Here is a 12,080-nt window from a genome sequence, read left to right as displayed (position 1 = left end):
CCTCACACCTAGCATCCAGCACCTAGACACTCTGCCGGAGTTCCACGCGATAGAGGGTAGACTGTTGATGGGAGACCTCGGGGATCACAAAATTCGCCAGATTTATCAGACTCTGACAACCTTCATGAACACTACCCTAGATAATACCAAGGAGGCGTGGCAGCGCGATATTCCCGCGCTCACGGAGGATGACTGGGCAGACGCTATAGCGGGTCCGCGATATGCTGCGGTTGCCACCAAATACCGGTTTATACAATTCAAATACCTGCACAGGGCATATTACACCCGGCACCGCCTTTGGCGCATGCACTTAATTGGGTCCCCCACGTGTCTCCGTTGCGGTGATGGGGACGGTACATTCTTGCATACGGTGTGGGACTGTGGGCGGCTGTGCCCGTTCTGGACGGCGGTTCTATCCTGCCTGGGGGGGTGCTGGGTTGGGAGCGTCCCCCCGATCCCCGCTTAACACTGTTGCATTGTACCGAGGAGATAGGGAGCAACATCTATAAGCGGCACCTTCTGTTTTTGGGTTTGACGCTGGCCAAGCGAGATATTGCCCAGCATTGGAAGTCTTCTGCCCCGCCCCCGATTCAGGCCTGGAAGAAAGCACTAGATCGCTGCATGTCCGCGGAAGAGGCGGTATTCTTGGCAAGGGGTTGTCTGAATAAGCATGGTAAAGTCTGGAAGAGATGGGCGCGATATCGGGGTATCGTGTTGTCTGCGGGGGGGATGCAGTGCCCTTGGACCCAATAGAGGCTAATCAGAGCCCCGGTGGGTTCCCCTTCGGGGCCCCGGGCCCTATGCATTGTGGATGAGTAGTCGGAATATGGAGCTCATGCGGATAGGAAATATTGCATATCTGTGTTGGACTGTGGGTTGGTGTGATGTGCGGGTGGGGGGGAGGGTTTGGGGGTCTGATGTTCTGCAGACTGGGGGGGGGCTAAACAAGGATGCCACCTCTCACTGTTCGTTTCTTGATCTTGGTACCATGTATGGGGACAAATTCCCCGGTGTCCTTAAAAATGCCAATAAAGTTTGTTGTAAAAAAAAAAAAAGTAATCTAACATCAATTTCGACTGTATTCAAAGCATTTACAAACCTGTAACCAAGTCATTTTCGTTCAATCTGCCTTAAAGTATGATTTACACTTACCTGTCCCAGGCTTGCTTGGTTGTAGAAAATAAAGATAACTAATTTTTATACAAATCAAAATGGTCCGAGTTAAGTCTTTGAGGGTGTGACATCATTTGCTGCCTGGGTGCCTACAACAAATGCTTAACATTAGCCTCTAATACAGCCTTACAGCTTGCCCACACTACCACAATAGAAGGTGCTATCTACTTTTAACTCTGCCTACCTTTGGGGTTCCACTGGACTCTGTAGATCCTATACCAAAATGAGGTATAGTGTGCACAGAGCCAGCTTCCTACACATCTTAAAAATCGAACGCTGGGATGAGTTTTGCTCCCTGTGGTCAACCTTCACTAGTCCTAGGAAAAAGTTGCAACCAGTCGAGTCTGCCACTGCACCCAAGAGTTAGTAATAGTTTGCATGTCATAATTTGATTTTGATCTTCCCTCACCTTAATAGTAAGTGTTTTTAATTGACAGTGGTTCCTGCATTTCTTTGCTGTTAATTGTTGCCGCTCCTTCTGAAGTCGTTTGAATGGCAGTAGATGCAGAAATCCCAGCTTCTGGTTCTACTGTTTACTCCAAAAAAGGAGACTGCGGTTATTACACAAGGCCTAAACCCCTTGTTTTGAAAAATTGTGGCCATAAAAAGGCCTTGCTGAAGTTGGAGGGAGTCCAGTGTCCTTTCATGTTTTGAGGGCTTACTGTCTCTGTGTGCAATATTCTAAAAAGGATAGCATTTGTGGAAGTTCATCCTTCTAATAGTCTCTCCTAGATGTAGGTCACCATTCACACCCACCATGTCGGAAGTGACAAAATATTTATTTTTAAGGCTGGGTGTTCAGGGGAGAAATGCACTTTCAGAGAAAATCATTCTCCTTATTGGGCTAATGTACTTTCTGGGAGAAATGTCATGCATTCTTGTGAGTTTCTGGAAGGGACATGTTAGTTCAAATTGTAGAGCACAACTGCTACCTGGAATGGTGTCTTGGCACTAGTGATAACTGTCCGATCATGCAAAAAGGAGAGGTGAAGGACTCAAAGGTCATTCAGAGTGTGTGTGTGTGTGTGTGTGTGTGTGTGTATATATATATGTATATATATATCCAGGATTTTCAGAGTTTCCTAAGGGACAGATTACTGATGAAACGAGGGGAGTCTTGACAGTGCCATTCTAGCGGCTGCAACTTGGATCCGATAGATGTTTGATCAGGTAGATCAGGGAACCCAGAAAGAGATGGGGGGAGGGGTAGTCTAGCCTGATCAACATATCAGACTGCATTACTAGAGGTGTAGTATGGCAAGGGAGGAAAGGTAACATTTTCTGAATCACCCTCATGTGGGAGAATCTAGATGGAGACAGTCTTGCATGACTAATGAGATTCTCATCCATGTGAACCCCAAAATCTTACAGATGAAGAGGCCGATGGGACAGTACAGATTGTCATAAGGCATTCAGGATTAATTGGGATGGCCTACCAGTAAAGCAGCACATTTCAGTTCTGTATTAAGCACATAAGAGTTGCATCCTAACCAAGCTGTAATACCATACAAACAGTTGTGAAAAGCCTTGAAAGGCGCAGAGAGTGATTGATCAACTAATCTGATCAGCTGGGTGTCAACCTAATACATGAAGTTAACGCCATGTGACTAGATCAGTTGAACCAGAAGTCTTAGGTAGATGTTAAACAGGGTTGAGCTCGGTGGCTGACCGGTTAACTCAGACCGAAAAGCCTGGAGATGGCTGGTTTGATCTATTTTCCAAATAAGATGGACACAATCTTAGAGCTTTCACCCAGATGCCAGTCTCTGACAACCTTGTAATCAGATTGTTCTGGTCCACCACATTTGAAGGCAGGAAACAAATCAATTAACACTACGGCCGTAAAGTGCACTTTGCCTGCTGCCATTCTGAAGCAGTCCAAAAGAAACACCATTGCAGAATATGTTCCGCTAACAGGACTAAATCCAGATTGGGCAGCATCCTGTAGACCATAATTATCCCCAAAAATGATTTTTGTTTATTTTCATGTCTCCATAATTTTTACAGGAAAAGGCAACAGATGTTGATTAGTGTCTATTCAGTATAGACATGTAATCTTATTGAAGACATCTCTGTACTCACACTCAGTCCATCGTTCTCAGAGGTCCTGTTCTAGTGTAGTACTATTGACTTCGTCATTTCAGTTAACTGGCAGCCATTGCACCGACCACAGGAAATTAAGGCCCTTCACTTGGGGGGGGTTAGTAAACATTGTAATGTCCTATAACTGGAGGTCAGAAGTAAATTACTTGATATTGCAGCAATGTGTAATCTCTACCCTGGACTGTGGTCATAGGTCCATCTCCAATTTTTGTATATCGAATATTTACCCTTTTGATATGATAGGCCAGAGTATATGTAGTGACTAAAGTTAATGGATCTAACTTTTTTCGCTTTAGGTTCTCGGATGCCTCCCTGTTAAGAGCTCTTATACCCTCTGGATGGTTTGCTTGTACTCGGAGTCTGAAGTCATTAAAACCATAGTTTGTAACATAATGTTTAAGTGTTATCTTGGTGTACAACAAATTAATTCAGATTATAGCATTAGACTGATAACCAAAGAACTATACATTTCCCAACATTGTGGAGTATGTCTCCCAAACCCAGTATTATATTCTCTGAAGATAATTGCATATTTCTGAATGGCACAAGATCATTGAATACCAGTAAACAGTTTTGCAACACCCAATTTAAAATATATATATATATATATATATATATATATATATATATATATATATATATATATATATATATATATATACTTATTTCCACAATGGAAAAAAATCCAGTCTCTCTCACGGTTCACTGTTCAATTTTGTATCTTTATTATTCCTGGCAACATTCTCAGGGCAAGTCAGCAAAGCCCTATGCGTTTTCAATTCTTAATTTTGTTCAGTGTACCTCAACCCGGACGCAATCAACCATATGTTTCCTTATGTTCAACATGTATGCCCACAATGCAGTTCTCCCTAAGCGGACTGCCAAAATATGCTGTGTAGTTGTCCCACTCTGAGCAGTATTGGTGCCTTGTGATCAATACACTAACTACAATCACTGTGTTGGGGCCTTAACATTTGGAAAGCTTGTGCACTAGGTTTATTTAAGTGGTTTAAAAGCGACAGTGTAAAAGGCCACTTTATTCATTTGGTATTATTGATAGCTAAACTCCTTTTTACATTAAAATGGAGAGCAACAGCAACTGCCACTCCGAGTTGGTTTCATGGGATTAACTGCTAATCCGCTGGGCTGAAGCGGAGAGTGAAGCATTGAGAAGCGAGGAGGCAAAGGGTCTCCAAGCATCCCATGTAAATAGTTCAGTGGGACCTCATGCTACTCCAACTCCAGGAAGCTGGCAATGGCAACTGTTGACCCCTTTGAATCTAGGTGTTATCACTCTAGTTTATTGCTCTGCCTGCTCTGAAAGCTTCTGTTCGTCTATATGGGTCTATATTATTTCTACATACCTGTAAAAAAAAAAAATCCTTCTCTGTTGAGGTCCTGAATTTACAATATGGTAACTACTATCACCTTGTAGAATAAACCTAGATTAATTTTAAAATTTCCTTCAGCTGGCTTGTAAAGCTTTTGAAATATGCCTAGGTTTTTAGTGTTCTACAAACCTAGTTTACAACGTCCTGGTAATGGATATTTTATACACTGATTTAGCGCATGACCATCTACCTTCCAGGTAAGTGATAATTTTGCGTTGTTGGTTTTCGCATTTGCACATTAAAACCAGAAAAAAGCCATGTTAACCATAAGCAGATCTTCCAAGAATACTGGTTCATGTGTTGTACATGCTACATTGTCCCACCTCTGTTCCGCTTTGCTTAATGTATTTTCCTTCTCCATCTGGTTAATAAAGTTAACTGACTGTTTGTGCACAGTGACGTGAAACATTGTAATTTTCTTTTTTTCCCTTCAATCTTGTACAGTTTGACAATAGATACGAATTATTTTTAACAAACTGTTCAATCTCCCAAGCGCTGAACTGCATTTCATTTGCTCCCAGGTTGCAGGGTTACTGACGAAATTCTTCACTTGGTGCCCAACAAGGAAAACTTCCGACTAACCTTAAGAGCAATTAAACTGTGGGCAAAAAGTAAGGTTTTGGTGATTTACTTGCAGTTAAGTGTTTTGCTCTAATCCATTTACCTTTAATGGTTTTTTTAGAACATAGATTAGGCTGGTAGAATTACCGTTCAACAAATGCATAATATTGTTTGTGTTTAGCTTTATTCGAGAAAATACCCGTAAATACTTTTTTGGGGCCATTTCAGAAAGCTTTTTCTGTGCGGTGTCATGCTATGGTGAAGTGTTAAACCACAGATTAGTGTGCGACCTGCTTATGAATTTTTTGTAAGATATTTTTCACACACGCACACCCTTAAATCAAAGATTAATCCTTTTGCTAACGGTTGTATTCCTTAAAATACATAAGTCACATCTATGGGTGCACTTCCAATGCATTGAGGGCTGAATATCTACAGTGCATTACTTATTACTTGCCTACTAACGTCAATAGGCAATAAAATTAATAATGTGTATGTTCTGTAGAATCCATACATATGTATTGGGGGTACAGTAGTAAATAAAATTATATTTAACTTTGCTAACCAATTAAATTTACGTTCCAAATGTTTAAATCTGAAATGATTATAAAAGCATGTAAAAAGGTTAAAGTAACGTTATAGTTGGGGGAATTTGTCAGTGTGAACATAAGCATTTTGAACTAAAAACACAAATTTACCAGTTCTAGTTAGCAGAGCTAACTAATCTTCAGCCCCCACCATGCACTGCTTATGACATCACTCATGATGTCTCAAATGACATCACTGATGACATTATCCATTGAGTGTGCTAGTTTGTTTTATAGTTTAGAATGTGACAGATAACTATATATTACTTTTCCACTTAATTATGTACAGTTTGGGTCCAGCTGATGGTTGTATGTATTTAAAAAACGTATTTTTCTCTAAATCGCCATAGCTGTGTAGAGGCATTAAAAACCTTATAAATCTTTGTATTGAAGAGCAACTCTGTAAACATGTGATAGTAGACTTGTGTTCATTATGTTCCATATAAGTATTTTGGCATTGCAAAACGTTTCCAGCACGGCAAAAATTCTACATACTAAACATTGTAAGCAGCCTTGAGTTATTGAAGAAAAGAGTCTCAACATGACAATTTCTACTTAACATAGAAGAATGTGTGGTACATCTCAAAGACACAAAACACAAAGATGATGGACTGAGCGCTGAAACTTTTCAGACACTCACCCCAGTCAAAGATCTGGGTTGAATCCATCATCGTTCTTTAGCTCACTTCATCACCCCAGTTCAGACCCATTCATATGCAAATCAATCTTGACCCTGTGCCTCATGAGAACAGTCCAGACCGAACTGAAAAGCCTGGTCTTCACTGGAATGGAAACAAGCATCCTGGGGCCCGTTTTGGGGTAACACCCATCAGCCAGGCTATCTTGAATCCAGTGGCAAAGTGAGCAAAGGACCGACATCTTGGCATACCCTGCCAACTTATGGCGAACAAAGCAAACGCAAAGATTTTGGACGGAGCGCTGAAACTTTTCTGACACTCTTTCTCCCCCCCCCCGTCACAAATCTGGGTTGAATCCATCATTGTTCTTTAGCTCACTTCGCCACCCCAGTTCATACCCAACCATATGCAAATCAGTCTTGACTCTGTGGTATCCTAGATACATGTGCTTGTTTTGCTTCATAAGATAAGCGATCTGTAAAAGTTTCACCATGTGCAGTTATAATGTTTATCACCTACAGATCTTCATTGTTTTTAGTGACTAGTTTTTTTGTTTTTTTACTTCTGTTCTTAGATAATTTTTAAGTCTGTGGTGTATTTCTTATGAAAGCTTCAGTTTTTACAAACTGGTATAAATTGTACTCTCTCTATAGAGTAAACCCTGTGTTCGAGGCATATGAGCTGCAGATTACACACTTTTGCATAGATCGCCATCTGGTGTTGGGCCCGGATGTTTGCAGTTTCTTTTTCCTCTTGGAAAGTCTTTGGAAGTCACGAGGTCGGTGACTTCTCCTTTGGATCGTATTGCGCATGGGCTTCGGCTCCATCCTCAGATTTTTTTCCGCCATCGGGCTCGGATGTGATCTTCGCGCTCCGGTTCCGAACAGCTTCCAGTTCGACGATCGACGCGCAATCCTCACCCCTATCGCTGTATTGTTTCGATCACGATCTCTTCAATCAACACGCCTTCTCATCAACACAAACCTTTGGTTCCAGTCGTCGACGGCGGCCTTCGGGCCTACCCAGGTCCGGTCCCGGCTCATGGAAAGAACTCCATTTAAAAAGTGCCCTCGATGTGGGTCCAAATTTCCCCACACCGATCTGCATGAGGTATGCAACCTTTGCCTCTCCCCGGAACACGAGGCTCGAGACTGTCCAGCCTGTAAGTCTTTCCGATCCAAAAAGACTATTCGGGATCGAAGAGCCAGAAGGAACATGGCACACTCCTTGACGTCCATTCCAGTCGACATCTTCGGAGACGACATCTACGATCCGGAACATCATCGTACCGAAGAGGACGTCAGCGCTTCAGAGGCCGACGAGTCAGATGTGGAGGACATCAACCCGGCGCAGTGTCGTGAGTACCAATCTACCCCCTCCCACAACAGCGCCGATACCCAAAAAGGCTTCGGTCACGCCTTCACCTCTGGGCCTAGGCAAGACCAGAGACACTGCTTCACACACCCCACCTTCGGGCCCGGTGAAGAAGCCAAGTAAACCTTCCGGCGGCTCGGGCTCGAGCCAGCCTGCCAGCGGTGCCGAGAAACACACTTCGGCTCCGAAAAAGAAGACGGGCTCCACCTCGACACCGAGCTCCGCACAGAAACCCCTGTTGGTTGAAACCCAGCCCTTCGGCACCGACGCCATCTTCGGTGCCGACCAAACCACACAAGGCCTCCAGCGCCGACATTTCCAAGCCGAAGCACATCTCGGCACCGACCAAGAGACTGGAGGGCCCCAAGCCGGGTTCTAAACATCAAACCGGCACGGAAAAACCTAAAAAATCATCGGCCCAGACGCCTTCGGCGCCGACGGACCAAATTACCTCACCAGAGCTATTTACACCGGATCCCTTGCAAAAAACTCTTACCAAGGATCAAAAAACTGGACATTTGACGCTTTCTACTAAGAAGAGACATTTGGAGAAGCCTCCTCCACCTCCAAAGAGGAAGGACTCTGCTACCTCTCCATTCAGAATACCTTCCCCCACCTCCTCCCACCTCCACCTCCTCCACCCCACCTCATCGTTCTCCTACTCAGTCTCCAGACGATGATGATCATGGGGACCCATATTATGCTACAGGGGATGTGCCACAAGGCCCTACCCCTACAGGATCTCCAGATCCATGAGACGATTACCATATACCAGATATCCCCAACGTCCCACAAGACAATATTTACCCTTCTAGACAATCTCCACCTCAAGATTCACTAGGGTTTAACCATCTTCTGCAAAGAGCAGCACATTATCATGGGGTGGACATGCATGATGACCCTGTGGAGGAAGATTTCGTCCTAGACACATTTGATACTGCACAGAGGTCCACCTCCATACTGCCCATGCTCAAAGGGGTGGTAAAGCATACGGCAGAAGTTTTTATAGACCCAGTTAGAGCCAGGGTCCTTAACCCACGTATCAAAGTACAAATCTACTCCCTCAGATCCCTCTTACATTAGAGGACCAGCGCCACTAGATTCCTTAGTGGTCTCTACGGCACGTAAAAGGGCAAACTCGCAAGCGTCAGGCGATGCACCACCACCTGACAAGGAATCAAAACTACTAGATGCTTCAGGCAAACGCACCGCATCCCAGGCCGCCAACATATGGCGTATAGCAAACACTCAGGCACTGCTGGCCAGATATGACAGGGCTCATTATGACGAATTAGAGAGCATAATGCAACATCTCCCTGAAAAATATAAAAGTAAAGCCAACGAGTTGATTCAAGAGGGTAAAACAATCACAAACACCTCTATACGTTGTGCCCTAGACGCAGCAGACACAGCCTCCAGGGCCAGTAACACCGGCGTCCCTCTCAGTTGTCATGCTTGGTTAAGGGTCTCTGGATTTAAACCAGAAGTACAAGCCTCTATCCTTAACCATCCCTTTGACCAGGAACATCTATTCGGGCCAAAGGTGGATGAGGCCTTAGAAAAGGACACGGATACAGCAAAATCCATGGGGGCCTTACAGTCTCACCCGCCCAGACGCTCCTTTCGCCGCTCATCCTTTCGGAGTGCATCCAGAGGCTACTCCTCAGACACAGCGTCTACATCGTACAAGTCCCCTACTCAGACCACCTTTACAAAAGGTTACCAAAGAGGCGGCTACAGGGGTAACAACAACAAGGCCAGAGGCAAAACAAACAACGCCCGTTCTGCCACATCTACTACCCAATGACTCTTTCCCAACCCCCCCCCCTGCTCACCCCAGACCATTTCACTCCGGTAGGGGGCAGACTCCAATTTCCTTCATGTCTGGGAGACCATCACCTCAGACAAATGGGTGACCCAAATAATTTAGTCAGGATACTGCCTGGAATTAACATCCCCCCCCCCCCCCCCCCCCAAACATTCCACCCAGGCAACACCCAATGTCACAAGAACATTCCACAATGCTAAAGCAGGAGGTAATCTCCCTCCTACAAAAACAGGCAATAGAACACGTTCCTGTCAATCAACAAAATTTGGGGGTTTACTCCCTGTACTTTCAAATACCAAAAAGGGACGAAACTCTACGACCTATCCTAGATCTCCGGCCCCTAAACACATAATACACTCAGACCATTTTCACATGGTAACACTTCAGCAGGTACTTCCGCTCCTCTCCCAGAACGACTTTCTCACCACACTGGACTTGAAAGACGCATACTTCCACATTCCAGTACATCATGCTCACAGAAAGTACCTCAGATTTGTAGTGGACGGACAACACTACCAATTCAAAGTGCTCCCATTAGGAGTCACAACAGCACCACGGGTATTCAAGTTCCTAGCGGTGGTGGCGGCACACCTCAGAAGACCGCACATTCACGTCTTCCCATATTTGGACGATTGGCTGATAAAAGCCACTTCATACAACCAATGTGTACACCACACCGACACCACAATCAAACTCCTTCACCAACTAGGCTTCACGGTGAACAACCAAAAGTCCCAGTTAACACCATCCCACATAAAACAATACCTCGGTGCCACCATAGACACCTCAAAAGCAATAGCCTACCCCAATCCGGCCAGGATTGCAAGCATTAAGACTTTGCGACACAAATTTGTACTTCAACACTCCCTTCCAGCACGAGTGTTTATGCAACTGATAGGGATGATGGCCTCTTGCATTTCCATAGTGCCTCACGCAAGACTACAGATGCGTCCACTCCAAGAGTGCTTAGTGCGCCAATGGAATCAGGCCCAGGGGCAACTGACAGATCTGGTGTTGGTAGACTGTCGCACCCATCGCTCTCTGCAGTGGTGGAACACCACAAACCTTTCCAAAGGTCGAACGTTCCTGGACCTGGTTCCCCAAATAATACTAACAACCGACGCATCGCTCTCCGGCTGGGGAGCTCATCTATTACACCTCACAGTGCAGGGCACATGGACGCCGCAACAAGTTACTCCATATCAACCATCTGGAGTTACTAGCAATCTTTCTAGCCCTAAAATCCTTTCAACCACAGATTTCAGGCAAGGCAGTCCTCATTCACACAGACAACATGACGGCCTTGTATTATATTCAAAAACAAGGCGGCACACTCTCCACAGCTCTCTCAATTAGCACAGAGCATATGGAGATGGGCAATTCCCCACAAAATCTTTCTCCTAGCTCAACATGTCCCAGGAGTCCAAATCACCGTGGCAGATCTGCTCACCAGACAGACACAACAGATCCACGAGTGGGAACTTCACCCACAGGTTCTTCATCCGTTCCTTCAAATGTGGGGGCATCCACAGATAGACCTCTTCGCCACCCACAAACACAAAATGCCAAGCTTCGCCACCAGATATCCACACCCATTGTCCAAAGGAAATGCAATATGGAAGAACTGGTCAGGCAAATATGCGTACGCTTTTCCGCCTCTCCCACTCATTCCATTAGTGGTGCGAAAGCTACAACAGCACTCCCTCACACTGATCCTAGTAGCTCCAACGTGGGCCAGACAACCGTGGTACACCACGCTGCTGGAACTGTCGGTAGCACCACACCAAAAGCTACACCTCTCACCATGCCTCCTAACCCAGAACCATGGAGAGATCAGGCACCCGGACCCAGCTCAGCTCAACCTTGCGATCTGGCTCCTGAAATCCTAGAATTCGGGTACCTAAACCTTCCCCCTGACTGTATGAACGTCATCAGAGAAGCTAGACGCCCTACCACTAGAGCCTGCTACGCTGCCAAGTGGAAAAGATTTGTTGTTTATTGCCATAACACCATCAATCCCCTGGGCGTGTCCATTCAACACATCATATGCTACTTACTCCACCTACAAAGGTGTAATCTAGCCTATACCTCCATTCGGCTACACCTCGCAGCAATTGCAGCTTACTTACAAAACAGGCAGCACCTATCACTTTTCAGATTACCTTCCATTAAAGCCTTCATGGAAGGCCTCAAAAGAATAATTCCCCCCAGAGTACCACCCTCACCTGTGTGGAACTGGAATATCGTGCTCACAAGGCTAATGGGGCCTCCCTTCGAACCTTTGCATAAATGCGAACTGCAATTCCTCACATGGAAAACAGCTTTCCTTGTAGCCATCACTTCCCTTGGAAGAGTCAGTGAGATACAAGCACTTACTATACAGGAACCTTTTCTTCAAATGCACCAAAACAAGGTTGTCTTCCGT

The 12,080-nt window shown here is 45.0% G+C and overlaps 1 protein-coding gene across 3 annotated transcripts in view; it reads left to right on the top strand.

Moving 5' to 3' along the window:
- PAPOLG (poly(A) polymerase gamma) overlaps positions 1–12,080 on the top strand; it is a 465,484-nt gene that overhangs the window by 315,197 nt on the left and 138,207 nt on the right. For 2 of the 3 annotated variants that reach the window (XM_085612362.1, XM_085612364.1), the window contains exon 8: positions 5,189–5,278. The exons of the other annotated variant lie outside the window; for it this stretch is intronic. In XM_085612362.1, coding sequence (XP_085468488.1) covers positions 5,189–5,278 — 90 coding nt within the window. The remainder of the gene's footprint in view (positions 1–5,188; positions 5,279–12,080) is intronic. 3 annotated transcript variants of the gene reach the window in all.

The sequence above is a fragment of the Triturus cristatus genome, chromosome 6, assembly GCF_964204655.1.
Source record: "Triturus cristatus chromosome 6, aTriCri1.1, whole genome shotgun sequence".
NCBI classification, from domain to species: Eukaryota; Metazoa; Chordata; class Amphibia; order Caudata; family Salamandridae; genus Triturus; species Triturus cristatus.
This window is presented reverse-complemented; position numbering and strand designations above follow the sequence as displayed.